At 38.4% G+C, this 27,303-nt stretch overlaps 4 protein-coding genes across 7 annotated transcripts; 3 read left to right on the plus strand and 1 right to left on the minus strand.

Annotated features, from left to right (window-relative positions):
* Positions 1-1,036: 1,036 nt before the first annotated feature.
* LOC109982287 (uncharacterized) lies at positions 1,037-4,863 on the plus strand. Its single transcript, XM_020631439.3, has 8 exons — positions 1,037-1,219; positions 1,313-1,452; positions 1,869-2,035; positions 2,722-2,811; positions 3,162-3,327; positions 3,424-3,567; positions 3,671-4,345; positions 4,444-4,863. Exons 1-8 carry the CDS (start codon positions 1,063-1,065, stop codon positions 4,486-4,488), a joined length of 1,584 nt encoding a protein of 527 aa, XP_020487095.3. The 5' UTR covers positions 1,037-1,062; the 3' UTR covers positions 4,489-4,863.
* Positions 4,864-7,390: 2,527 nt separating this feature from the next.
* On the minus strand, positions 7,391-16,361 carry cib2 (calcium and integrin binding family member 2). 3 transcript variants are annotated; one of them, XM_065957201.1, is made up of 7 exons: positions 15,917-16,361; positions 14,150-14,532; positions 12,715-12,749; positions 10,478-10,589; positions 8,761-8,908; positions 8,467-8,662; positions 7,391-8,149 (listed from the first exon to the last, which is right to left on the minus strand). In XM_065957201.1, the coding sequence occupies exons 2-7, from the start codon at positions 14,198-14,200 to the stop codon at positions 8,128-8,130; spliced, it is 564 nt and encodes a 187-aa protein (XP_065813273.1). In that variant the 5' UTR covers positions 14,201-14,532; positions 15,917-16,361; the 3' UTR covers positions 7,391-8,127. The 3 variants fall into 3 exon arrangements, with proteins under 3 accessions (XP_065813273.1, XP_065813274.1, XP_029132729.1); XM_065957202.1 differs by having other exon boundaries at positions 14,150-14,535; XM_029276896.2 differs by lacking the exon at positions 14,150-14,532 and having other exon boundaries at positions 15,917-16,360.
* lrrc61 (leucine rich repeat containing 61) lies at positions 15,491-19,522 on the plus strand. The gene is made up of 9 exons (XM_020631431.3): positions 15,491-15,764; positions 16,814-16,909; positions 16,992-17,138; positions 17,248-17,308; positions 17,430-17,515; positions 17,600-17,665; positions 18,432-18,500; positions 18,665-18,790; positions 18,896-19,522. The coding sequence occupies exons 1-9, from the start codon at positions 15,737-15,739 to the stop codon at positions 19,000-19,002; spliced, it is 786 nt and encodes a 261-aa protein (XP_020487087.1). The 5' UTR covers positions 15,491-15,736; the 3' UTR covers positions 19,003-19,522.
* A 463-nt stretch (positions 19,523-19,985) lies between these two features.
* idh3a (isocitrate dehydrogenase (NAD(+)) 3 catalytic subunit alpha) lies at positions 19,986-26,980 on the plus strand. Of its 2 annotated transcripts, XM_020631413.3 has the most exons (12): positions 20,005-20,093; positions 22,337-22,402; positions 23,326-23,388; positions 23,534-23,617; positions 23,751-23,865; positions 24,229-24,416; positions 24,528-24,661; positions 24,750-24,852; positions 24,971-25,035; positions 25,460-25,544; positions 25,718-25,870; positions 25,963-26,980. In XM_020631413.3, exons 1-12 carry the CDS (start codon positions 20,067-20,069, stop codon positions 26,044-26,046), a joined length of 1,167 nt encoding a protein of 388 aa, XP_020487069.1. In that variant the 5' UTR covers positions 20,005-20,066; the 3' UTR covers positions 26,047-26,980. The 2 variants fall into 2 exon arrangements, with proteins under 2 accessions (XP_020487070.1, XP_020487069.1); XM_020631414.3 differs by lacking the exon at positions 22,337-22,402 and having other exon boundaries at positions 19,986-20,093.
* Positions 26,981-27,303: the final 323 nt, after the last annotated feature.

The raw sequence follows: 27,303 nt of genomic DNA on the forward strand, positions 1-27,303 counted from the left end.
ATTTCTGGACAGTTTTTGGAATTGCCTGTAATGGACTGTGACTATTCATAGCAAAAACAACAATAATATATGGCTCTGATGATTTGTGAAGTGTAACTTACCACAATTCTGTTCAGAATGATTTCTGTTTCTGTAGTTTGCTGTCATCCCATCATTTAGTTTTTACACCTTTTAAAAAAAAAATCTAAACCAAAGTTGTCTCTGTGTTTCGATGTAAGAAGTAGATTTTGGCTTTGACGGTAACCTGATTTTCATTCATCCAACTACAATCCAATGGCCAACCAATGTTACAGGTAGCACTCCCGCCCTCAGGTTTGGTTGTTAACCTGACTCTCAAGTACAATCAAACATCTTTCCAATTCCAACATTACCACTGGAATTTGACATCAAGGTGAGTTCCCTATATCCAAGTGAATTTCAATATCTCTACCATGTTAGAGCCCAACGTCTTTCTGAGGCCACATTGGCGTTTAGAACCACACTGATCACATGTTAGGGACACGTTTGATCGACTATCTTAAGGGACCAACAGCAGTGTTTTCTCTGAAATCAATGATTCATCCTTCCTTGCATGACACAGAATTTTCCTGGTTACTGTCTCTCCCCCAGACGGAGGTCCCATGTAGCAAAGTTCATACACAACCACCTCTTATCCAGTGGGGAAAGAGTTAGGCATTATTTTTTGCCAACACTAAAACCTTATAAACAAGGTATGGAGTGATGTCATCGTATTACAGTTTGTATATGCCCCCTGAAATCTCTGCATACAAAGTGAACCTGTGAAATATTTCCAATGTCAGAAAACATTGATCAAGTGTTGACGCAACTTTTCTCCCATTGCTACAATAATCAGATAGACAGACAGTGGGTAAGATACGTAAAGCCGACGTACTTGTGAGCACACAAACCACAGTTTCTGTACTGCTTACTTTCCGTTTCTCTTCAGGAAGCTCTCGGCTTTTTTCAGCAGTAGTCATGCAAATGAGCTGTTTGTACTCCGCCGCGCTGTTGCCTCAGCACCAATGCTTTCCAAGCCGGTGGAAAAAGCGTGTGCAACTGTAAATGTCATGTGTCTATATCTCCCATGTTGGGTCAGACTCCCTCAGAAGAAGTACAGTGATAGAGGTTAAAGACCCTTTTTACAAGTTGAGAGACCCATTTGTTATGTTTTCTGAAATGACAGTAGGTTCAAACCACAGCCTGCCAATCTCCAGGAGAAGTAAGTACTCTTTTTACACCACAGTTTGAAATTTATAAAACATTTAAGTAAAAATAGAGACTCATTGTAAATTGTTTTTCTTTTCCCTTTCAGGGGTTGAAAGGAATTTCTGCGTACTGGAAAAACAGGAACCCAGATCTGAGAGGACCTGCCACTTTTCAGGGTCAAGGACAAAGTATCAGAGAAAGACAAAATCCCCCTGTCTCAGGACCTGTCTGACATTTTGCCTCAAGGTAAATGCTGCCACCACCATAAATGGTCCCTCTCTGCTTTAATGACTGACTTATTAACCTGACTTCAGAGGTCAATGTAAATGTAAGTTTTGTTAAAAGAAATGTATTTTGAGACTGGAGGTGAGCTTTGGATGTTGTGGAATTGGTTAAACAATTCAATTAAGTGATAAAATAAATCAGTAAGTATTGTTTAATACATGTTAATATGTTGGGTATATTGCCTGAATACATCATTATACAAGTGAAAGATGAGCTTTGCACCTGGTTAAAGCCAGAACTGAGCGAACACTGAGTAACACATAACGTCAGGCTGACTCCTCCTGGAAAATAAGCAAATTAGACAGTTACAAGCCTCACTGTAAATGTTGGGAAATGATTGCTGCTGGTTGTCTTTATCGTCTGTCTGTGTGCCATAGGAGAGGCTGGGGATGGAGCAAAGAAAAACACAAGTGGATTCATACAGTGATGGAACTGAAGGGAGACTCAGGGAGCTGGCTTCAAAGTGGTTCTTAGAGACTCAAGTGCCGTTCATTGTTCATAACGGCTTCTTCCCCTCTTGGTTCCTGGGCTTCATTACAAGAAAGTAAGTGTTCGGCAAGGATACATGTCAGTATATATTGGCTGGAAATTTTTTTTAAGTTGGCTTCGAGCAAACATTTTTACCTTCAAACTGCTTTTAAGGATAAAGAATTCACATTTCCGAATATTAAAGTTGTTTAATTATGACAAGAAGATATCAAATTCCTGTATGTGTAGTTAAAAAAAAAAAGAAGAAAAGTCCAATTTCCAAATATCTAGCTATTAAAGAGGATTTCTCTTTAATACAGAAGTTGCTTTTCGTTGTCAGGCAGGTCTTTAACACAAGTTTTCTCAGTGGTTCAACTTTAAAACCACTGTTAAAAAGTTGGTGGATTGTGGATTTACTTTTTTAAAGGTGAAAACGTTCTTCTTGGTAAAACAGCAACAATAACCTGCTGCCCGTTCCTCTGGCAGATTTACTGTCAAGACATCTGCATACAGAGCACAAGGGACAGTTTTGTCACATTACGTGTCGTGTTCATTGAGACGACATGAGAGCAAACGGATTTTCCTTTGACAAGATGTAATTTCCAAGGGGAATTACATAAGTCTCTTAGTACAGTATGTTGGAAATGTAGTGTGCCTGACTGTTTCTGGTAACTCAAACCAAATGGGAAACTCCTGCAGTAAGACTTTTTTTTTCTTAGTTCATGTTTATGTTATGTTAAGTTTTTTGTGTTCTGTGTTTAGGGATGCTGAAGAGATACTCAGAGAGAAGGAGCTGGGCTGTTTCCTGATCCGTCTCAGTTATAAGGCCATCGGATACATTCTCTCTTATAAGTGAGTATTTGTTTATACTGAGGGTCTTGTTGAGAGCAAGCCTAATTGGAAATGAGCCTCACTTTAATAACTCAGCATCGGTATTGTTAAGAATCCTGGATGAGACTATTTCTAAGCTATTTTGTAGGATAACGATATCAGTGGACAGTTTTAAGCTGTCTAAACCACAGCCATCTTATCCAAACTCCCTTTTGAAATTTTTAGAGCTATTGTTTTGTGTTTTTTAATTATTATTTTTTTATTGCCAAAATCAAAAAAAGTTCTGATGATTTCACTCTGATGATAACATTCGGTCAAAAAGAACGTGTTGAGAGTCATGGCGTTAACGTACATTTTATTTCCTGTTGCAGAGGTAGAGATCGATGTCGGCATTTTGTGATCAACCAAAGTGAATCAGGGCAGTTTGTCATCTGTGGAGACGCTGTAGGACATGACACAGTCTCTGGTCTCATAGAGTACTACAAGACCAGCTTCATTCAGCCATTTGGAGAGTATCTGACATCTTCATGTTTTGAGGTAAGACAAATATCCTTAGTTACAGTCTGTAACTGAGAATAGTAATGAATCTTGGATCAAGAAAAAAGGTCTGACTATAGGATTTCGTTCTTACAGATGCTGAATGAAGATCTGTACGACATAATCCGGGTTAGTCCGACAGAAAAGCCTGCAGCCACTGTCAGAGATGTTTTAAATGTGCACATGAGAAGCACAGAGCAGCTACCTGCTAGGCCACCAAAGAGTGTCAGGACACAAGACGTGAGTAGACATTTTTAAAAGCATATTCTACTCTTTTATAATAACTGTTTTAGCTGACTGGAAGAAACTGACAGGAAGAATCTGCCATGTTTTTTTGAAACAGGAAGTACCACCACTGCCTCGGAGAAGCAGAAACCTTGACGCTGCCCCCCAGAATGACCAGGACAATGTTTTGTATGCTCAGCTCAGGAAACAATCACCCAGGGAGAGACCAAGATCCCAACTCCTCTCTCATGACATTACAGCGGGAGATAAGGACCTAAGCAGGGTTAGTCCTCCGTCCAGACCTGACTCTTACTCCCAGCTCTGCTTGCTGGACACTAAAAGCAGATCTCTGCCGCTTCTGGACGACAAGTCTGATGGAGATCAGTCTTACAGGCTGAGTGCACCTCCAAACACACCACCAAGGCTTTCCCCGAGGCCTGTCAGACAAGCTGCTTCCTGCAGCCCACAGCCAGAGCGAGCAGACGCGTGCAGCAGGCTGAGCCGCAGCCACAGCCCGAAGCTCATGAATGTTGATCCCGTCTATCACCTGGCTGGCATGCCTGGTTGTCTTCCAACTGCAGCGTCAGAGCTATCATTGACATCAGAGGAGCATGAGGAGTCAATGTATGCTGAAGTCTCAGCTGAAGCTCTCCTTTGCCGGATCCCTCATGTTAATAAATACAAGACGATTCCTGTTCACAAGGATGGAGCCCGACCTGAACCCGAAAGTAACACTTATGAGCCTCTGGAGGACATCAGACCAAAACATAACCACTCATCCTGGGGGTTAAAGGTCAGTTGCGTATACAGTCAAAATTCTTTAATTTAAATACCGTACTTCCTTGTCACAAAGATGTACTAACAGTCAATGTTTTTTTTAACATGTTGCAGACTGATAAATGGAAATGGCTGTTCCCTGAGGCCAGGAGGAAATAGTGAAGATGCTACCTTACCAGCATCTGGAGGAAAAAATGAACTAATTTTGCTTTGACACTACAGTGATCCTAAATAATGCACACTCTGTTTTTCTTTTCTTTTTTTTAATTAATGTTCATAGCTCTTAAAATTAAGGTTTTTTTCTATTATTTATGTATTTAGCTGACATGATTATGCAAGTGTATGTATTTTTCTATTTTACAAAACAATGTTATTTACACAAGTCCATAAATGACACTTGGAAAAAAAACAGATGTTTCATTTTTACTACACTACTAAGGCCTTAATGGATCTATTTCACACCAGAAATCATTGTATCAGTGAAAAGAGTGCACTGTGTTTACACCTAATCTTTATAAACGTGTTCTAAGTTGATGTCATCAATGCAGCTCTTCAGTCAGAGGCAACTTTATTTGCGTACAGTTTTCGAAAGTCTGTATATGACAGCAATAGGGAAGTGGGTCAAACATGTTCAAAATAGCATTCATTATCTTTTATAATCTACTGCGTGTTAACTCTCTTATTATAGTTACCACCAAAGCCACACAGTGTGACTGAATGCTTTCCATGATTCTCTTACACAGCAACTCACACACGAACAGCCGCAGAGTTTTTGGTATGGAAAACTTGGGGTGTGAGTTTTCTTTGCAGGTGATGAAATGTCAAAACATCCAACTTACAAGGTCAACAGTATTTGAATATTGTATCTATCAGTTTCTCTTAACTCAGTGATTTAAATACACTTGATAAAGTGTCAGTGGCTAACGTACGGAAATGTGATTCTCTTCTTCTAAATCATAAAACAGCATGTCATAAGTTGTCTTATAATTGGGTTTCTGCACCTGAGTATCACCGTTATGAAACGCAACACACTAAGCACAGTATATAGTAAAAATCTAACATTTATCGTACAAAACAGCACATATTGTGTGGGGTTGTATAGTTCAGTATGGATAAGCAAGAGAGAGAGAATTAAATAAATTAATAATATTATCCAAAATATCCTTTCCCTTATCTGTCACAGTTTGCTTTAGTATCCAATGAACATTGATATTATTATAAATGTATTAATAATAATCAATTTATTATTATTATCATTATTATTATTATTGAATAAGCATTACTCCACAATTAATAAATGCTGAATAACACACTAGTAATGCATTCATTAAATATCATTAGTTATCTATAAAAAAAAAAGTCATTGAATAATGACAAGTGTGTAACATATTTAGAATTCACCAATTATTATTATTAGTGAAAACATACAGTTTTATTGTACTATTACTGATGTTTTCTGTAGTGACCTGCAACATACGGGGGCAAAATGTTTCCTGGAGCATTCAGTCATTTCTCAGAGTCTTATATATTTATTTTCATTTGTTAATCAACAGTTTAAACCAAAGACTGTATAAAACATGGATGTAGTCTCAGTGCTGACAGCCATTGGTTTCTGAAGCGCATTTTTAAACCCATTGATTGCGGTTACCATATCGAAAATACTCTAAACATAAGTTTTGGTCAACCTCGTAACAGGCAAAGAGGTGGTGACGAGGCAGGCCTTAAGCCACCATGCAAATATCAGTCACATCAGTCATACCCCTTATGCAAAACTCTAATCCTTCATAACAACACAGATTAGTTATATAAAAATACATTAAAAAAGTAGACATTCTGAAATGAAAATAATAAACAACAGCATCAGATTCTTTAACAGTGTGTCATGAAGTACTTTGTAAGACCTCCACTGTCACTACACTGAGAAAGCCATTTTAAATCAGATTCAACCAGACAAGATCCCCATGGGGTGAAATCAGAAGGAGTTTCACACTCCATTTGGCTTCTTAACAGTATTGGCTGCTTTACAGCCCCGGTATCACTCTGCAGCAGAAGCTCCTCAGCTGGAATCACGATTAACAGATGTTCAGGAATTAATGAAGTCACACAACCAGCAGCGTAACACCCTGAATATTTGAACCCGCCTTCGTAAAGAGAAGTGGAGATAGCTGAAATGTGGATTATACTGGCTGCTTTGATGAGGGCACACCTTTTAACTGGGTTCATCAACATCCTCCTTTTTTTTGGACAAACCAATGCATCAATTACATCAACTTTTCCACTAAAACTTGTTGTATTTTTTGTTACCAATACTGTAGCTAAAGGGAAGGAAACCTACAGCATACCCATTATAGTTATTATGAATGGTTTAATCTCCGCTGCGTTATTTATTATGCTAAGCCTTCAGCTACAGTCCAAATATCTGTAAATGAATAAGTAAGACTCAATCATCAATCAACCAAACCACATTCATTTTGTTGCCATCACACCCACCACCTAAGGCCTAAAAATATCTTGGACATGATTCACAGGGGGTGGCTTTCCGCCTTAGAGACTGATAACAAAATGCTCTGCTTTTATGTTTGTATTACTCACTAGTACAAACTGAGCTTGAAAAATGAAAAATGAACTGCTAACATACCAGATCACTGACCCTATGCAAATCTGTCCCCTACAGCCTAGAAAGCAGCACCCATTAATCTCAGTCCAACGTGATAGAGATGACCAACCACCAGTTCTTTCTTGATGAGATTAACTGTGTGTGCAGGATGTAATCATGCCTGCGAGTGCTGAGGCAGCTCTCTGCTAATGATCACATCCTGCTAAACAAGTTATTACAGCTCATATGATGGGCAATGCAGAGGCACAGTCATTTCCTGAGCTTTACTGTGTACACTCACTGATCATTGCTATCTGGGTGGGTTAAAGTAAATCTGTATAAAGGACTAAACTAAACTCATATATGTTTCTAATTTCTTATTGGTTTTTGGTTACCTTACAGTGAGCGCTGCTTTGTTTGCACTGACACCACAAATGCTTTCACATCAGTAATTCAGGCAGAATACACAGAGAAAAAAAATATTTATTCAAAGGACGATGAATACCTGAAGTCACATAAAATATTGTGACATGTTAATCCCAAAGAAACATGGCTGGATTCAAAATCTCACAATACTGGCTGAGACAGAAGATAAAAGCTTTAGTTGACCGAGCCCTTATTAAACTGGACAACAGAAAAATGTGATTGTCATAATTCTCCAGTTCTGTAGTCAAAATACACAACAACTGTAAGCAATACGCGGCATGTACAATTAGCTCATATTAAATACCTGTAAGCCCTTAAAGCCAACACCGTGCTTTCATTCACTTCCAGCTTGTCCTTAGCAAATACCTAGTTTCTTGTGGGTCATTGTAGGAAGACTTGACTGGGGGGGTTTCCCATGTGCAATATACTGTAACTGTAGGTAGATAAGCATTTGATGCATTTTTGAATATGCTCCATAAGTGGCAGAGTCTGGCTAAGTCCCCACATTTTCATCCCTCAATTGTGGAAGGAATAGCATTTTGTCCCAACAAGAGACCATTTCAGGTCAAGCCCTTTCATAGCTGGTAAAAGGATAAAACACTTTCATAGACAGAAAGGAAAGTGAGCACCCCGTGGATTCAGCGGTATCCAGTATTTTGATGTCTAACTGATGTATATCCTGTCGATGAGAGGGGGGCAGGCACTGTGCTGTGGTGAGGACAGGATGCAGGTAGAGTACTGAGGTTCACCAAACTGTCAACCATGGAATCTCTTCATCAGATCCGTATATGGAAGGTGCTGGACAAACAAATGAGACAATTTCAGGGACCAGCAAATGTAAGTAGTTACTGTTCCCGTATGTGAATATAACCACGCAGGAATCAAGCAGAGAGCAGTGATGTCATTTGCATACCATTAATTTGCATACCATTGGTTTGCATGAATGAGCATAGTGTTGGCTCAGCATGAGTGATCGTGTCTGGCTGACAGTTAAATGATGTAAATGATGAGCAGCCATCTGGGTAATGAACATTTTCAGTAACCAGGGATGCACAGAGCATTGTACTACAGTATGAAAGGACATGCATGTATTGGTTGATGTTTTAAACAATTACCTTAAAAAGTCAGGAGCCCTTGTTATCATGTTTTCAAAGTCAGCATAGGAGAGTTTGTTGTCTCCGTCCAAATCTGCCTCCTCGATAGCTTTCTCGCACACCAGCACCACCTCCTCAGGAGTCAACTCCTCTTTTGTCAGCTTATTCAGAGTCTTTTCCAGGTCCTCTTTACACAGGTAGTTATCCACATTGTAATCTATTTGAAACAGGATATTGGAGCAAACAATCATACATCTTTATAGAATAAATGACTGGGATATTTGGGAAAATGATTATAGATGTTTTGGTCACTACCATATATTTTGAAGGCATAAATGGCCTTGAGTTCCCTTGGAGCAGTTTCACTGAGGACTGAGAACATGTCAACAAATTCATTAAAGCTGAGATTCCCCATCCCATCCTCTGAGAAAGACTCTACGATCCTGTTGCGGAATGGGTTTTCCTTCAGATAAGGAGAAAATCAACATTTTCACACGAGTGTTAGAGCACAATAATGTAAAGCTTTATCTGATTTATATACCCCATTACATTTTATTATATCCCAAAAGAAATAAAGCTTTCATGAGCTTATCTTTATGCTCTTTTGTCAATTTCACAAACAGGACTTTTTCTCTTTTTGTAGAGGACTTGTCTGACAATGTTCTTTTGTCATATGGTGTTCCACAGGGATTGGTCTTAGGATCCCTTTTATTAACCATGTTCTTGCGAACACTTGGACAGTTTAACGGTAGATTTAGCAATATTCAAATAATTTCTATGCAGATGGCATCCAGCTAAACCTTTAATGATACATCTCATCCATTCTTTTATTTTTGAATATTTTATCTGGTGTTCAATTTTTGTATATCTATCTGGAGTCTTACAGTACCTGTCATATTACTTTTTGATTTTTATTTGCCTTGTTTTAGTTAACTGAGATGCACTTTTTGACTGGTATCTGTAAATTGGGTAATAAACTTTGCTTGCTTCATAAATAAGCTGCAGAGGTGCTTTTCTGCTGATCTATGGCTTTGCTCCATCTGAAAACAGGCTGAGTCTCTGTCTTTGCTGGTATGGGGAAGCCAATATTTTCTCCTTTGTTGCTTAAACATAAGATCCATCTGGAGATTTTATATCCCATATAATTAGATGGGTTAATAAATCTTGTTATGAATCTAAAGTAAAGTAGGTCTAAGGTAGGCAATCAAAATAAAGTTGAAATATTGGTTCTTCTATTCCTAAGCTTTACAAAACAGGATGGTTAGCATGTTTAAGCTTAATACAAGGTCAGCAAAAAGAGCCAATTGAATTAGTCCAGTTTACTCTACAAAGCTCATTAAAACTGACTGGGAAATATATTTATGAAGCTGTAGAGAACATTGGTTGATTCTTTATGGTCTTGGCCTCATCAGTCCTTTCATTGGTACAGTCTTCATCTTCCTCCTGCCATCCTCATAGACCTTGAAATCATGAGACAGTTTAACAGTCAAGAGCCAATTATGCCCAGGGTAAGGACGCATTATGGGTCTCTGTGCTAAACCCTCAGTGGATAAGGCCTCCATATAAAATTGTGTGGTACTTTTGTCTGGAGGAGAAAAGTGGAAGTAATTGCAGCTGGATGTCACGCAATATGCCTCTTCTAAAAATTTTGTCGATCTTTTCAAAGGCAGGTTGCATAAAAATAGGATTGAAAGAGTCAGTCAGGGGAGAGAGGTTGAGAATGTAATGGCACGTTAACTTTCATACCCTCACAAAATGTGATGTCATGCAATCAGATTCGTGCTGACAATGGTTAAAAATTAAATTCTGTCCTCTGAGAGAGTGTCTGTATTGATTAGGTGTTGGTGCACATGAGCAGTGAAGGCCATGGCTGTTTTGGAGTGGCATTAGCACAATACAAAAACACCCAAAGAAAAAGATACACACCACAAGAAGAAAATAAAACGTGGAAATAGTCGGATACATATGGGAATAGTTTAAAAGTTCTAACATAGGACATATCTAAGTGTCTGTTGTAAAGATGGATTTTTACCTTTAATTCTGGCATGTTGACGATTAAGGCTAAAGGCACCTTACAGTCAGGATCATTGGTGTAGTCCATTGGTACAAGATGAGGAGCCAACTCGTGGTATCGACCATGTAACCTAAATAAAATACAAATTTGTTATATACTGAGTCATCTAACATTAACATAAAAATTATAAACATCGTCTCTATTTATTAACACAAATACCAAAAACTTTGTAATGCAACGGATGTAATAAGATGATGTATTAAGTCTTTAATTAATGACTACAACAAGTACAGTGTTACAACTATGGAATGAACATAACAAGAAACATGACCTCATATTGGTCAAATATTTTGAACAAAATTATGAAATGAAGAATGTCACATTCTTTGAAATGGCTGGTAAACTTAAACAACTTTTCATTTCCTTAACTCTTAAAAGCCGGTTATTCTCAGTTTGCTGCACCAAAGAAATCGAATCATTTTGAAACACTGTCATTCATGTCATGAAATCTTTATCTTCCCCTTCTTTCTTTCTGTCTGTCTCTTTTATTTAACACCTCTTTTTTGAGATCATTCATTATTTATACATTTTAACAAACTCAGAGGAGGCTGTATGAATGATAATTATGTGGAGAAAGCCAGTGCTTATCTTCAGCCCTTCTTTCACAATGTCCTAGGACAAATCCTGTCTGGCAAGACGTACTCTTTTATCAGCAGGGACCTTGGTAGAGGACAAACTCACTGCAATTAATAAAGATAAACTTGTCAAAATGATGTGGTACCAGTGAACCTGCATATCTTACAAACAATGGCTCTTGAGAGTGTTTGAACTACCCCAGCCTCTGTGAATTACATGATTATTTGGCAGGACTTTCAAAATAAGGTTTTGTATTTAAGGTTTCAAAAATATAAAAATTATAAAATCTACTGTTGATGATAAAACATCAGGGTTAACTTGTCAAAACCATGATCCTGTTGTAGTGTAGTGTTGCTTGGATTGTTATTGGAAACTGTTCTGTATATGTAACTGCTGGAGATAGAAACAAGAAGGATTCTATGAGGGTATTAAAGCAGAAGACCCAATTAGGCCCTCTGCTGTATCTCAGTTTTGTTTCAAGTTTAATGAGGTCCTTGAAGATAATAGTGTATCTCTGAGGAGGAACATGTACATGCGCAGGAGGAGTTAATCAGTGAAAAGGGAGGGAAAAACTAATAAGTATTTAAGACACTTTAAAACTGTCTCAAGCTCACGGTGAATAAACATAGAGAAAATGAAAAGGGAGAAAATTCAAAATCAAGAGTTTGCAATAGTCCTGCTGAAAATGCAGTGAATCACCTTGGGCACAAAGTTACACCCTCAACATGACTTCATCCCCTCTGATTTAGAAATATAAACTGAAAAAGTTCAACTTTAATTCTTCATAATTTGTGCAATTTAAGCAAACAGTGACAGCCTATCATGTCCGACTACAAGCAAATAAACTATTCAACCGAACATACAGGGCTCATGTCTTCATCTATTGTTCCACTACAACCTTTGTGAGTTAGCATTTCATTTGAGTATAACTTCAAACATCCAGAGCCCCTGATAAAAGACACTGAAACCATGTGTGTCATTATTAATGAAAAAGCTTGAGATTTGTCTAACTGATTCCTGCTAACGAGGGGGTGAGTGACAGGAAGAGAGAAACGAAGCCACCCACTGAGTCACGATACTTTGCCCCACCATCAAGAGATTTTTTTTTTTTTTCTCTTAACTGTTAGGGGTGCACATGCTGAAGCGGGGAGGAATGTGATACTGTGTTGGTTGAGGCAGAAAACAACACCAGACTCAAAAAGGTCAACGTAACTTTCAAAGGTTTAGATAACATACAGTTCAGAACCTTCTAGATCTTCACTTGTGCATGCAAATGTGCATAATTTCACACATAAACTTGCTCTTCATGAGCAATAAATGCTCATATGTGCCATTCATACTGTAGATGTAATGAAGTGGGTCTGGATTGGCTGTAGCTCTGCAACCTGTCTGCTTTACGAAACAATTCTCTTACTTTAACTGAGGCAAAATCACTGTCTTCTTGAAGGAAAAATGCAAATCAAGGTTACTAAGAGAAGACAATGCAATGTAAAAGACAGCTTTAGCACATTTATGTAGCATTATGACAATGCTCTCATGGTTACAGCAAGTGGTTTCAGGATAATAAACAGTAAAGCTCTTATTAATGCATCAGAGTTAAGAGATGGTTAAAGTCTTACCGCAGAATTTCTTTGCGGGTGAAAAATGTACAGTCCTGAAATGAGGTAAAAAATGACATGTTAGAACAAAAAATAACTAATAGTCAAATTGAATAAAGGACTCAAGTTGTGTAGTTTTGTCAGGTTTAATTAGGATTAGGATTTGCATAGTTTATAAAAGACTGTCATACAATCTACAGTAAATGACTCATCTGTGAATCATATATGATTACATTACGGTTCCTGTGAGGTCATGTGAGCAATTTTATAGACTGTGAACGTGTGTCAAGGTGTCTAGTGTCCCTTACACGATGATGTGTGGGAGTGCTGTCACCTGCCACTTTGCAATAGTGACGACAAGGCAGAGGAACACGATCTGCTGGTGTCTGACATGCAAGTACTGGCACGCACATTATCCAACAGCCTTACTGCAGGTGCCTCAATTTAAAATGTCCCTTGTATTGTATTCAGTGTGAGTTGTGCTGGTGAGTGTGAGAGGCAGAGCGCAGCCAGCTGAGCTCTGGGGAAAATGTGATTAACAAAAAAAAAATCATGCTTTCTCGGGGAAACCCAATTCGATTCATCCTCTCAGGTCAAAACAGTGCCAGAGAAAGATATGTGGGTCAATGAATGTGTGTGTGAGTGTATGTGTAAAGTGAAACATAAAACACTCAGGATCAGTCAGTAAGTGTTAAATGTTCAAAATTTGATCCTAAAAAGGAAAAGAAATAAGCTGTATTGGTACTGATGAGGGAGGATAGTTAGTAAGGCAAACAGAAAGCAACAGTACTCCTAGGAGAGCTTTGAAGGAGTAGCATGAGTAACCAGAGAGGCTCTTGAGAACTAAGCAGTCTCCTGAGAGTAGGGTTTCACAGAATAGCGCACCAGCTTGGCATCAATTATTAAGTCCACAATGAATCACATGTTAAACCTGAGCAATGGAAGACACATTTCTTTGCAGGAAAAACCTGGATTATGGCTACAGGGAACCACAGGTCAGATATGCTCATAAACAGCAGAGTCAGAACTGAGTTTTTTTTTAGAAGGAAATTGATAAATGCCAATTAACCATTGTGCTCTGTGATCAATTTTGAAAATGTATATTTTTTGCTTTTCAACAACATAATCAGCTTGTTTTGCTTTACCTATTCAATTCAAGATACAGGGCTTTAAATGTCAGGAATGATATGCCCATATTAGAAAAATAGTGAACTAGTAATGTGTGATGATAAACATGGAACAGTACTGAAAGTTAGAAATATTCAAGCACTTCAGTCTTTTAAAAAAAGCCTATAAGTGAGACCATTACTGTACTCTTTGACTCCACTTTAAACTGAACCTTATTTTTTTATAAAGATCCCCTTTTCAATCAAAGGAAGTATTTTAATCTTGTTGTCCCTGCTTCTGGAGATGTTCTTACATCTAACATGCTGCATGGTAACACGTGCAGCCTTACCTGGTAGGCATCAAGTTGCTCGTCGGTAAATATAGTCTGTTTATTTCCCATCTTAATCAAACCATTGGTCGTTCGTGCCCATTCACAATTGCCTACTGAACGTCCGGAGGCTTTTCTCAATGAAAGGCATTTAGTACTTCCGCGGAGACAAAAGTCCCCGAACAGGAGGCTGCAAACTCTAGGTCGTTGTAGTCCTTAGAAGAGAGGTCCTCCATGAGGGTTTAAAGAATCGAGGATGCATGAAAAGACAACAAAAAAAAGAAAAGTAGAAGACCAGCGTTCTGTTGTGTCGGAGCCAGAGGAGGTTGTCTGTGGAGACCAAGAACTGCAAACTGATCTGCTTCTGCTGAGGCACCCAGATACTGTTCAAACCAATAGGACCTCTGCTAAACAAATAAATAAATCGATCACTGTGAGCTACAACATGCTGCTAATGAAGATGAACTAGATTGTTGGGCCATTTAATGTTACAGGTTAACTGCTCTTCAAACCCTGCTGATATTACAGTCTTTTTTTTTAATGATAACAACAAGAACAATAAATAACGCAGCAACTGAATAATTGAACAATTCAACTGCTCAAGATAAAGCTTGGTTATACTTTGTGTCGAATAATGTAATTCTTGATATTTTTGTTATACTTATCAGCAATAAGGTTGATTAAAGCGGCATTGCATTAATAAAATACATCAGGGCATTCACCATAGCATTGTTCTAAATAAACTGGGTATGTTTTAAGAATCAAAAAGTAGACTATATTTCTGATTCTTGTACTTCAACCCAATTCTCTCAATTCAAATTCAAATGAGCAAAAAACACAGCAGTACATTAACAACAGTGCAAGTACAAAACATTTTAACCTAAAATATAAAGTGTCAATTTAAATACAACTTAAAAGCTTAAAAAATACAAAATATAAAAAGAGTAGATAGAAGTGGACAGTGATCGGACTGACAGATGTAAACAGAACTGTGCAGTAAACGAGAAATGCATATAAATATATACAGAGCTATGTACAAGTAGGGTAAATACTAGATACTAAATGATAAGTTAATAAGGTGCATGCTGAATAATGGAACATGTTTCTTTTCCATCCCAAACTCACTACTTCAAGATGTATCTCAGTGGCATATTTCGTGCATTATTTCACCCCTGGTTTGAGTAAGACTTTGCATGCATTTAATTTAATTGAATACTTAATTGAAGTCTTTCAATCATGATTTTTTTTGTTGTTTAGTTTTGCAACACGAACGCAACTTTTAATTGAACCTGTTGCACGGAAGGAGACATTATGACAAACACTGGAGGTCTCCCCCCCCGGGTCTTCATCCCCCTGCAGGTTGCAGTTTCCCTCCCTGTCTGTTGCTGGACTGCAGAGACACCGAGAGGTCCGTCTCATTCCACCTGCATGTTTCTGCAGCGCAGCAGTACAGTGAGCTGCTGTCCTGACTGCACCCCAGGACAGATGCCAATTTCACACTCCCATAAAACAACCACCTTCTTGTCTTTCCCACCGCTACGTTAAAAACCCTCGCTGTTATTTTTTAGTGCTGCTTTGCAAGTAGCAAACAAAAAAAAGTTGCTCACGATGGATTCTAAGCGAGATAAAGAGCAAGGTAAGTTGTACCCGGATAGCTTGTTGCTAAATGCTTGTGCTAGGTAGATAGCCGCGGCTTAAGCTAAGCTGCAGCTAACAACGCATCCCTCGTTGCACAACATTTTACGTTATGCCATCATCAGAGGAAGAAAAAAAAAACCGAATAATTACCATTTCATTGAATTACCCAACCCACTTTTTTTTCATTCGACTGAGTCATTCCTCCGCCCGCTGCATCACGACTTGCAGGTTGCAGCATACATTAGCTACCCGGTGGCTAGCTGTGAAGCTAAGCCAAACACCCATCACCTTTTTTTTTTTTTTAATTTTTTTATTTAAGTAAACAAATGCAAGACGTGTGGTGGCCCCTTTTTGTCCTCCTCTGACCATTTCCCCCATGTTAAAGTGGTGTAGTGCTACCCTGTCTTCCACCCCCTTGCACAGCTTACATTGAAAGTAAATAAATATAACTTGTTTTATAATATTCTAGGATAAAATAAAAAAAAGGCAAAAGCAGACCCCCAGCATCATTATTTCTAGTTAACCTGATGAGTCTTCTCTTTCAGTGACGCTGTTGTCCCCAGGGAATCAGTGTTTCACTTGTGCAGGCTCATGAAAAGAGTGTGCATGTGGAGCAGTCTTGAGTTCTGTACTGATCCTGCCTTGGGAAATAAAACCAAATATAACTTCATCAGTTGTTATTCATGCGTGCAGCTTGGATGGCTTACACCGTCATAAACAACACACTGGCTTGCACATCATCCCATGTGTGTGACCCCCCCCCTTGTCCTCTGGAGATGGCAGACGAAAAGCTCAGTGTGCTGCTGCCACATATATTCAAAATTCACGGTCCGTTTGAATTGGGATTTACTATTTGCAGATGATTGCGTTGGTAATTTGATTGCTCCGCCGTAACCAGAAGAGACACAATGCTTCCAGCGTTTTGGCTTTTTTTTTTTTTTTTGCAGCGCTGACTCACAAATAAAGGAGTCTGTGACTGTGTTGCCTGGTTAAGGAGCAGCAAAGTGCTTTGTTATACTGCAGTGTTGTTTCTCTTAATTCTTTCAGATGCAGACGTAGAGAAGATCACCGCTGTGCTGCTCAAGTCGCGTACAGGAGAGTTTGATTTGGAGTCGATACTGTTTCTTAAATTGAGAGGTCTTGGTAAGATGTGATTAATGTCTTACTATTCAAACTAGCCTTATAAGTGCGTTATCATCCTGAAGGTTATGTGTTTTTCTCACAGGAATACATGACCTTGGATGCATCGGGGAGTGTATGAATTTAGAGAGACTGGACCTCTCTGGAAATAACGTTTCAAATTTAGCTCCTCTAGCATCTCTTCGGCTTCTCTTTGTGCTCAATTTGTCCGCCAACAGGATTTCCAATTTAGGTAAGATTCCAGGAGTAAAATACTCACTTTTACCCACTATTTTCTTCATCATGAGTAGAAATACTATAGTTGATCTCACTGTTATTGTGTTTTCACTTTTGTTATTTAGAGCCCCTGCGCAGTTGTGAGAGTTTACAGAACTTAAATGTGGCTGGTAATATCATCTCAAGGTATTCCTTTTTAATCTTTTTTTAAATGGATGTTTGTTCTACTAGTAGCTTTGATTGAAGAGCAATATCCTACATTCAATGTGAAAATGATCATGTTTAACCGGTTTGTGTTTTTCAACAGCATCGAAAACCTTCACTGCCTTCAGTCTTTGAGGAAACTAGAAAATATACGTTTTAAAGACAACACTTACAATTACTCTAATCCAGGTGAGTTTGAGTGACTCTTTGAAAGCAACCCACAAATAATAATATTCCTAAGCGAACCTAAAACAATTCTTTACTGTTTGTCAGTTTGCAGGAACTCGTCATATAGAAACATAGTTCTGGAGATGTTCCCCAACATCAAGGTGCTGGACGGTAAGATATAAGTGGATATTTTTTAGTCTATTGGATGATAGTAAAGTTAATATTAATTTCAAGCTGCATGCTTCAGTGTTAAACTCAATTTATTTCTCAGATCTGACTTTATTTTCTACTGCAGTATTTTTTTAAACATGTCCTAATGTTAGGTTTAAGGATGAACTGCTCATGGTTTTTAAAATGACCTGCATGTGCACATAGACTTCACATGCAGCACACAGCAGTATGAGACTAAACAAGATGTCAGCTGAGGTTTTAATTATATGTTAAGATGCAGTGAAAGACTGCACATTAAAGTAAATCAAATCAGAACTAAAAAAAAATGAACAAATCGTTGAAAACGAGAAAAGATGACTTTGGACACTTACCTGCTTTTGTCTTTTGCCTTTCTTATGTAGAGATCCTACAATTCTGCCTAAGTTAAAGCCTCACCATGACAGGACATTTGCCCTTTTAAACTGAAACAAACAACACTGGCATATCTTTTCCCCAGTGGGCAATTTTGGACACCATTGCAAAAGAAGCGTGAAATGTAAACATTGTGTCTGCATCAACACACAGCCCTGTCGTGTCCTGCAGGCAACCCCATTTACACAGACACAGATTTTGCTCTGTTATAACCCCTGTTGCCAGATTTGCAGCACAGGGATGTTACCCAACCCATTCTGTCTTTGACTTGGACAGGCGGTGTGAAAGAAGGTGCTTTGTTAAAGGTACTCCTGAAGTGTGCAGTCTCTCTTTTAAACATTTGTTAAAATTGTAGGTGAAAGAGTTGTCGGACGTGGGAGTGACTTGTACCAACTATGCAAAGACATTGATGAGACCATCAGAGGTACGTTTCCTTACTAGTGTGTTACTGGGTCATTTAAATGTAATTTTTATCTTACACATGCCAAGATCTTCAACTGTAATGTCCAAGGAATACAATTTCCTTTACAAGTTAAGTGAAGTGTACTCACAATCTGTCTGTTTGTCTGTCTTCCTGTGAATGTTTAGCTGGATTATACAAAAACGGACAACTCGTTGAACATTCTGATTGCAAACCGTGGGTGGAAGACAGTTACTGGGACATAAAGCGGTCAAACAATGCCATAATTGATGAAGCCTACAAACAGTTTAATGGTAAGACCTCATATTGTTTGGGGGGGGGGGGGGGGGGGGAGAGATGGTGCATGTGAACTTCCAGCTGTAGACTCAACTCTGTTGTGTACATTTCTGTTTCTACAGAAGTTCTTCATGAATGCAGACTCCTCAACAACAGAGCCACACATGTTATTTCACAAACTGAAAGATCCATGAGTCTGAAGAAGCAGCCCAAACAATACGCCATATAAGTGGGAATATTTTGGACACATTTGTGCAACATTTAGCATCTTTTTGTTGTATGAAGACCCATGCCTAATGTACTGTAGGTGTTTTCAAATTGCTAAGCTATATCCAAATGCTTGACAAGTATAATTGCCAGATACATGTGCTGCAGTGTGAGGCATTTGTTGAATTTCTGTTACATCCTATGCATTGGATGACGATATACAGTATGTAAGTGGTTTGAAAACCGTTCTCCATTCTGACACCCTTCAGTTTGGTTGAAAGATGTCTTTACTTGCACAGTGTGCATTTTGTACCATGTTGTAGCCTGCATTTATGCTCAGAGCTATGCTGCTAAAGAATTTCTATAAGTTTTAAGTAATTAAGAGCTTTTTTCCATTTTGCATTGTTAGATAATTTGGGGAGTTAATGTGCCCCATGCTGTATGCTTTCTTTGTAAGTTGAACTTTTGCAAAATGCAATCAAGTGATTGTTTTAGCTGTTTCTACTTGTTTTATATCATAAAGTTTATTATGTGTATAATCATATCTACAGTCTTCTTTTGGACCAGTCATACATGCATTTTTTTCAGTATATGCTCATACAGAGGAAAAAAAAAGGTTATAATAGTCACATATGTTGACATTGGACGAATCTCAGTAGCAGTCCACTGGCGCCATCTGCTGGTATCTTGGTGTAGTAAATTTCTCAGGTCATCATTATTCCACACGAAATATCGATAGTATGTTTATAGTCACTGATAAGAGTTTATTATCAGAGAGGTTTTTTATTTTATTTTATGTATTTATTTATGTTTTACTGTCTGTAATACATGCAGAGCTATGATAGTCCAGCTGAATCCCCTTCAAACATGATTTGAATTATGGAAACAGCAGCATATGCATGCACGGTATTCAAACTAAATAAACATTTCTTTTACTGTGATAAGGTGTCATATTATATGTGGCATTTTTAAATAACGTTTTAATTCCGAAAAGTGTTCAGACCGGAAATCCGGTTCGTGTTGCGGTGTCGTGAGCTTTACGGCTGCTGCTGCTGCTTCTGCCGCATCGACCTTGTCTAGCAAAGGATGGCAGGGAAGGCGTGGAGGTCAGCGGTACGTATAGAAAAATACTTTTATATTTCATCCCTGTTGCAACAAAGAGATTGCACAATGTTTCGTGTGACCATTTTTTTAATTTTTAATTTGCCTTTAGTTTACACATTCAAATACTGCCTGTAAACTAGGAACAGCTCCTGCCCTGGCTAACCTAGCTAATGCACAGGCTAGTAGCTTGTAGTTACTATGGCAACCTAACTGAACTATAAAGACTAACTGTATGGTGTCCAAGAAGCGAGTTTTAGGTCTGTGCACATGTTCAATCATTTGTGATGAAGCTAAACTCCTCAAGAAAAAGTTTGCAAACGTAATTTCGGTCAAATATTTCGCCCCCTTTAATAATACTAATTGGTGTTGTATATGTTGGAAAGCCTGATTAGTCACCATTACAGTGAGGTTTAACTTGTAAGGGTCGTGCTTTAGTGGAATGAGCAACACAGGGAGGTAACACCCCCAAAACAATGTGCCAAAATCAATGCAATAATTCTTCTGTTGGTATTCACGCCTGTTTTGCTTTTAAGTGTTTCCAGGTGTGTGCCAGTCATAGGTGCATGACTGGCAACCTGATTGACAGCACTTAAATCAATCAATCTTTATTTGTGTAGTGTTAATTCATAACACTTGTGTGTATGGGTCCTGCATACTGCTGTGTGCTGCATGTGAAGTCTCTGTGCACATGCAGGTCAGCTTAAAAATCATGAGCAGTTCACTCTTAGACCTAATATTAGGGCATGTTTAAAAAAATACTGCAGTAGAAAATAAAGTCAGATCTGAGAAATTAATTGAGTTTAACACTGAAGCATGCAGCTTGAAATTAATATTAGCTTTACTATCATCCAATAGACTGAAAATATCCACTTATATCTTACCGTCCAGCACCTTGATGTTGGGGAACATCTCCAGAACTATGTTTCTATATGACGAGTTCCTGCAAACTGACAAACAGTAAAGAATTGTTTTAGGTTCGCTTAGGAATATTATTATTTATGGGTTGCTTTCAAAAAGTCACTCAAACTTACCTGGATTTGGTGTCAGCCCTGGTACCATTTCCAAACTTAGTTCCGTGAGACTGGTGATATCAAAGACAGACTGTGGAGTGGGCGTCCCAGGAAGACAAAACCCCAAGAAGACCGGTTCATAACCCCTTGCTTCACTGACAAAACGTAGGCTTTCTCCCAGAGATTTACAGGCAAGATTTGCACAACGGCGCCACAGACAGATCTCAGATCAGAGAGTGAGGAACAGACTACACATTGCAAGTCTTCGAACTAATAAGGCTGCCAGTGAGCCTTTAATGACTGCCCTTCACCGTCAGGCCCGTTTGCGCTGGCGTCTTCAGCACCGACGGTGGAATCCAAGAATGTGGGGGCAACGTCATGTTCAGTGAAGAAGCAAGGTTCTGTCTGCGGAAGCTGGATGGCAGGATCAAAGTATAGAGACGGCGTGGAGAACGCTATGCAGGTTGCTGCACAGATCGCGTGACATCTCTCAATGGGGGCGGTGTGGTGGTGTGGGGCGGTATCTCTCTCACAGGCAAAACAGAACTTGTCATCATTAAAGGCAAGCTCAATGCAGTGAGATATCGAAATGAGATTCTGGAGCCAGTGGCAGTCCCATATCTCCAGAATATGGGACCTAACTCCAAACTCCAGGATGACAACGCTCTCCCCCACAGAGCCAGGATCCTTCACAGAGTACCTCCAGAATTTGGGAGTGGAGAGGATGGAATGGCGTGCTGTGAGTCCAGACCTCAACCCAGTTGAACACTTGTGGGATCAGCTTGGGCGTGCTGTATGTGCTAGAGTGAACAACACAAACACGCTGGTTGTATGGATCTTCCACCAGCTACTGATGTCCCTGACAGTGTAAAATGAATAGAGTGTAAAAATGGCCTATTTGTGTTGTTTTTTTCCTTATTATTATGGGAGAGTGCAATCATCCATTCCAGCAAGCAACTCAAAACAGGACTAAACACCAAAAGAAGAATATTGCAGAGGATTTTGGCACATTTTTTGGGGGCGCTACCTACATGTTTAGCTGTGTTGTTTATTCCACAGACGCACGATCCTTACAAGTTATACATCTCGTTGTAATGGTGACTAATCAGGCCTCCCAACGATAAACAACAACAATAAGTATTACGGTATTGAAGGGGCGAAGTAATTGACCAAAATAGTGTTTCCTAACTTTTTTTTGAGGAGTACCAAATACTGTATCTATGAAATGTCCCTCATTTTCAGATTCTTAATCTCCTAAGAAAGTGGGGCGTAACGCTCCATCGCGAGGATAAAATCAAGGCACAGGAAGTAAGTTGAGCACTGAGTTTCCTCGCTGCGTCAGAAAGAGCGAACTAGCAGACTCCCTTTTGTTGAAAAGTGAATCAAATCTGAAATGGACATTTTGCTTTGCATATTTCTAAGTTCAGAGCACCTTTGCTTTTGCGCTTCTGCGATAGCCTACCTGGCTGCTCTTAAACTGAGAAACAATTTACTAAACCTTTTTTTTTCCTGTACAGCTAAGTGTGACGTCTTTTCATGTTTTAACTGTATAAAATTAAAAACACTTTCCTTTGTGGCAGAAGTTATTAACCCTTCATCCCCATACATAAACTACTATCATCACACACTATCATCTTTTGGGGTTAGGATTTTTATGATCAGTCCAGGCCTTTTAAATTGGAGATAATCATTCATTCTAAACAAGACAATAATCAGCTGCTTATATAGTATGGCTAGCAGGCTATTTAACAAGGACTGGTAATTCCACTTTTTAACTATAGTCTTAAATTCAGAATGTCTGTTACAGATAGCTTCATCTATCTATCTATCTATCTATCTATCTATCTATCTATCTGTCTGTCTGTCTATCCATCTATCTATCTATCTGTCTATCTATCAATGCTTGAAGCTGTTTTTTTGTTTAGATTAGATTTAGATAACTGTTGTTACTTGTGACTCTTGTATAACAGCGGTAGAAAAAAGTGTTTACTTTATTGTTACATTAAAAGTGAACAGCACTCTTGATTTAGCATGCTTGATGGTAAACAGCACACATTTATTTGGCTATTCTGCTCCTGCTATGTTCCCTCCTTAAAGCACCTTAAATCGACATAACATCCTGTCTCTGTGTTAAAAAATGTTCCCATCCTCTGGGTTTTACCACATAACAGCCCTGTGAGGTAATAAAGCTTATTTTGAGGAAAAACCTGATCCCTCACTTTGATTGTCAGGTGTCATGGGCGGTTGGAGCTTTGAAGAAAGAGACTCCACAACCCAGGACGTTCACCAGCGGGGTATGTAACTGTCCCTCAGAGGTGCAGTAAAGTATTCCTAACAATTTGCGGTGTCTCTTAATCCTGGTATTAAATTGTGATTATTCTGAAGTACGTAATTATTACTGTATGACTGAATGTCATGTGTCTTTATTCGTCCTCTTAGATTAAAACTGTAACATTAATCCCTGGTGATGGAATTGGTCCTGAGATCTCCTCTGCTGTCATGAAGATATTTGAAGCAGCCAATGTAAGTTCTGAAGGAATAATATCATTGTACAAATGTACATAAGGAACATAACCTAGAAAATGATTCACAAAGTAGCAATGGAGTAGACTGCTCTTCATTTGTATTGATTATTATTCATATACTTGATCGATAGGCCCCCATTCAGTGGGAGGAAAGAAATGTTACAGCCATCCAAGGACCTGGTGGAAAGTGGATGATCCCTCCTGATGCCAAAGAATCAATGGACAGGAACAAAATTGGCCTCAAAGGTAGCATGCTTAATAATCGCTCTATTACCTATCATAAAAATGGGATCAACTGTTGACATTTAAATGCTGGTTGTGATGATATACCGGTAGATCTTTTTTCTACACGAGTGACTAATCTCTCCATCCCAGTAGCTCTACAACGATTAATTTCAGCAGCAAAACATAGTAAAGATTTATTTTTGTAAATAGCACTTGCTAAAGTTAAGCTCAATACAAATGTTAACCCTTATGTCAGAAAGAGATTTTGGTAAGTTTGTTATTAATACATTTGGTTAATACATCTGGTTTAGATCTTACCCTCCAAAGAGGTGTTTTCTATCTGTGTTGGCACTTTAACTAGTAAATCACTTGATCTATCTATAGGACCTTTAAAGACCCCAATAGCAGCTGGTCATCCCTCTATGAACCTGCTGCTGAGAAAAACCTTTGACCTCTATGCCAATGTGCGCCCCTGTGTGTCTATCGAGGGTTACCAGACCCCTTACACTGATGTGAACTTGGTTACCATCAGGGAGAACACTGAGGGAGAATATAGTGGGATTGAACATGTGGTAAGGGAATCAGCATAACATTTGTTTAAAAATATTTTTCTGAAATCATTCACACTATTTGAAGTTTACAGATTTGACCCAAATCTTGTTTTGAATTTGTGTATTTTTCAGATTGTCGATGGAGTAGTTCAGAGTATTAAGCTTATCACAGAGCAAGCCAGCGAACGCATCGCAGAATATGCTTTTGAATATGCAAGAAATAATCAAAGAGCCAGTGTTACTGCTGTTCACAAGGCCAATATCATGTACGTTATATTCCATTCAAATTCAATGGAGTATTTTTTCATTCAAAGCTATTTCCCGAAATGATTATTTTAACCCATTTGTCAATAGGCGCATGTCAGATGGGCTCTTCCTACGAAAATGCAGAGAGGCTGCTGAAAAGCACAAAGAAGTGAAATTCACAGAGATGTACTTGGATACTGTGTGTCTTAATGTAAGTCCTGATATCTCTTGTTATTGATTTTCATAGTTTCATAGTGGATGGATAAATAGTTAAAAGTTTAAAAATGTTCCTTAAATAATAAAGGCATTATTAATACATGTTTTTACAGATGGTACAGGATCCCACACAGTTTGATGTGTTAGTGATGCCAAATCTGTACGGAGACATTTTGAGGTAAAATAGATGGCCTTTTTTCATATTGCAGCAAACAGAAATCTTGCATATATGCACATGTAAAAGCATACATAATCTGGTTTTGTCTTCAGAGCACAAAATTAGCACCAGCCAAGTGCTGGTAACATAAGTAACAGGAACTCTTGCGTAACTTACCAGACCCTAAAAAACACAACTATAATCAAATGAGTGGTTAATGTAAACGTAGAAATGTGTGTTTTTTTTTTTTTTTAGTTTAACTGTGGTAAACTAAATTATAAAAGTTTAACTCAAGTGAAAGGAAAGGTGTATAACAAATTTGAATACATCCTTCAGATTAAAAAAGGTAAAAGAACACAGGTTTGGTCTGCATCAGTTCAGAATTAATAAGCCTGGCATTTATGTATGCACTGAAATAAATCTAAATACCTAATTACCTTTGCAGTGATCTTTGTGCTGGACTAATTGGAGGTCTTGGAGTGACACCTAGTGGAAACATTGGTGCCAATGGTGTTGCCATATTTGAGTCGGTATGTTCTATTTCCATTCTTAAGACTCGTTTTTCATAACAGGCTCAGATGATTTTGTGAAGACACATTGCAGTTTTATTTGTTTGTTTTTCATATCTTTTCAGTCGTTTGTTTGTTTTTCACAGCAGTATTTTCAACTATGATGAATGATTGTCGTTTAAATCCTCTGTCAGGTTCATGGAACTGCTCCAGATATAGCAGGTAAAGACATGGCCAACCCCACCGCCTTGCTGCTCAGTGCCGTCATGATGCTTCGGCACATGGGCTTGCATGGCCATGCCAAGAAGATTGAAACTGGCTGCTTTGACACCATACGAGACAAAAAGGTAACCTCCGTTTAAATAATTTGTGCTCTACTATTTTCATTAAATCTTCCTGTTTTGATTCATAAAGTTTTTGTTTGTGTTTTGTCTTCAAGGTTCTCACGAAAGATCTGGGAGGAAACTCAAAGTGTTCAGAATTTACAGCGGAAATATGTCAAAGAGTGCGGGATATGGACTAAAAAGGTTTCCCAGGTGTCAGACTGGCTGTGTGTTGGCTGCTTGACAGCTGCGTTTTTATTATGGCGTGTATAATATGCCCAAAAACTAGAGAATAGAAGGCTTGCCTATTTTACCACAAGCAGTGCACAGTACTCTTCAAATATCTAATGAAATTATAGATGTAGAGCGCTATATTGCCTCTGTATGAGCAACATGTAGATCTACATCAGAAGAGAATGTGACTGGCTTGAAAACAAATGTACAAATCTTAATAACATTTATGAGGCCAATGAATATACAAACACATATAAAACCTGTGAAGGGAGACGGGTGAGAGCAGGGACATGCAGCCAACACATGGCCCGTCTGAATCCTGCACACACTGGAGCCTCATGCAATCAACACACAGCCAGTGTGAAGCGGTCCTTAGGATCTAGCTCTCTTCACTTCATCATGATATATTGTATCTGCACATTTTACACCAAAATATGTATTTAAAGAAGACTCAGGAATTGGAGTTCCTGAATGTTAAGTTTTCTCTCTGCACACTCCAAAGCACTGTCTTCAACATGTCGACCTAAAGTTACTGTAGATGTGAATATGAATCATTCGTAAGATTTGTGATCTGTGTTGGATATCGTCTATTTATTGGCTGAATAAAGCCTCTTGTCAGATGTTTTTTACACAGTTATTTAAACATTGAAGGCACATTCCATTGACCATCATGAGCTTCCACTGTCAAAAGGTCACACTAAAAAAAATCAATTAGTAGATATATTAAACTTTTATGTGGTTTAAAAATGACAATTGTGGCTTTAATGATATTAACTCTGTTGCATGAAAGTTTCAGATGTCTTGGTGTATCTTTTTTTTCACGTCTTACTGTTTTTCTTTCTGCAAATATCATGAATGTAAACTGTGAAGAAAAATAATATTACAATGAACTAAAAAATGCTGGGCCCTTTATTCAGTGAACTTGCCACTTGTTCGTTTCATAAGCCACCTCAGCTCATGATTTTAAGAGTAAAAATGAATTGTGAAGCCACACTATTCTCATCGTTCCATTAGCAAATATTATTCATTACTTCCAACATATTCTCAGTTTCCTCAAAAATATTAAGAAATGAAATGTTTTCCATACTATTCATACATTCTGATTGTGTACACATGACACAAATCTATATTCAATGCAAGTCCACAAGAATGATAATATATGCAAGTGAAGCATGATTTTCATACTTAAAGTTACACAGCCATTTCTCTAGGAATGTGACACT

This window comes from Labrus bergylta, chromosome 7, assembly GCF_963930695.1.
Source record: "Labrus bergylta chromosome 7, fLabBer1.1, whole genome shotgun sequence".
NCBI lineage: Eukaryota > Metazoa > Chordata > Actinopteri > Labriformes > Labridae > Labrus > Labrus bergylta.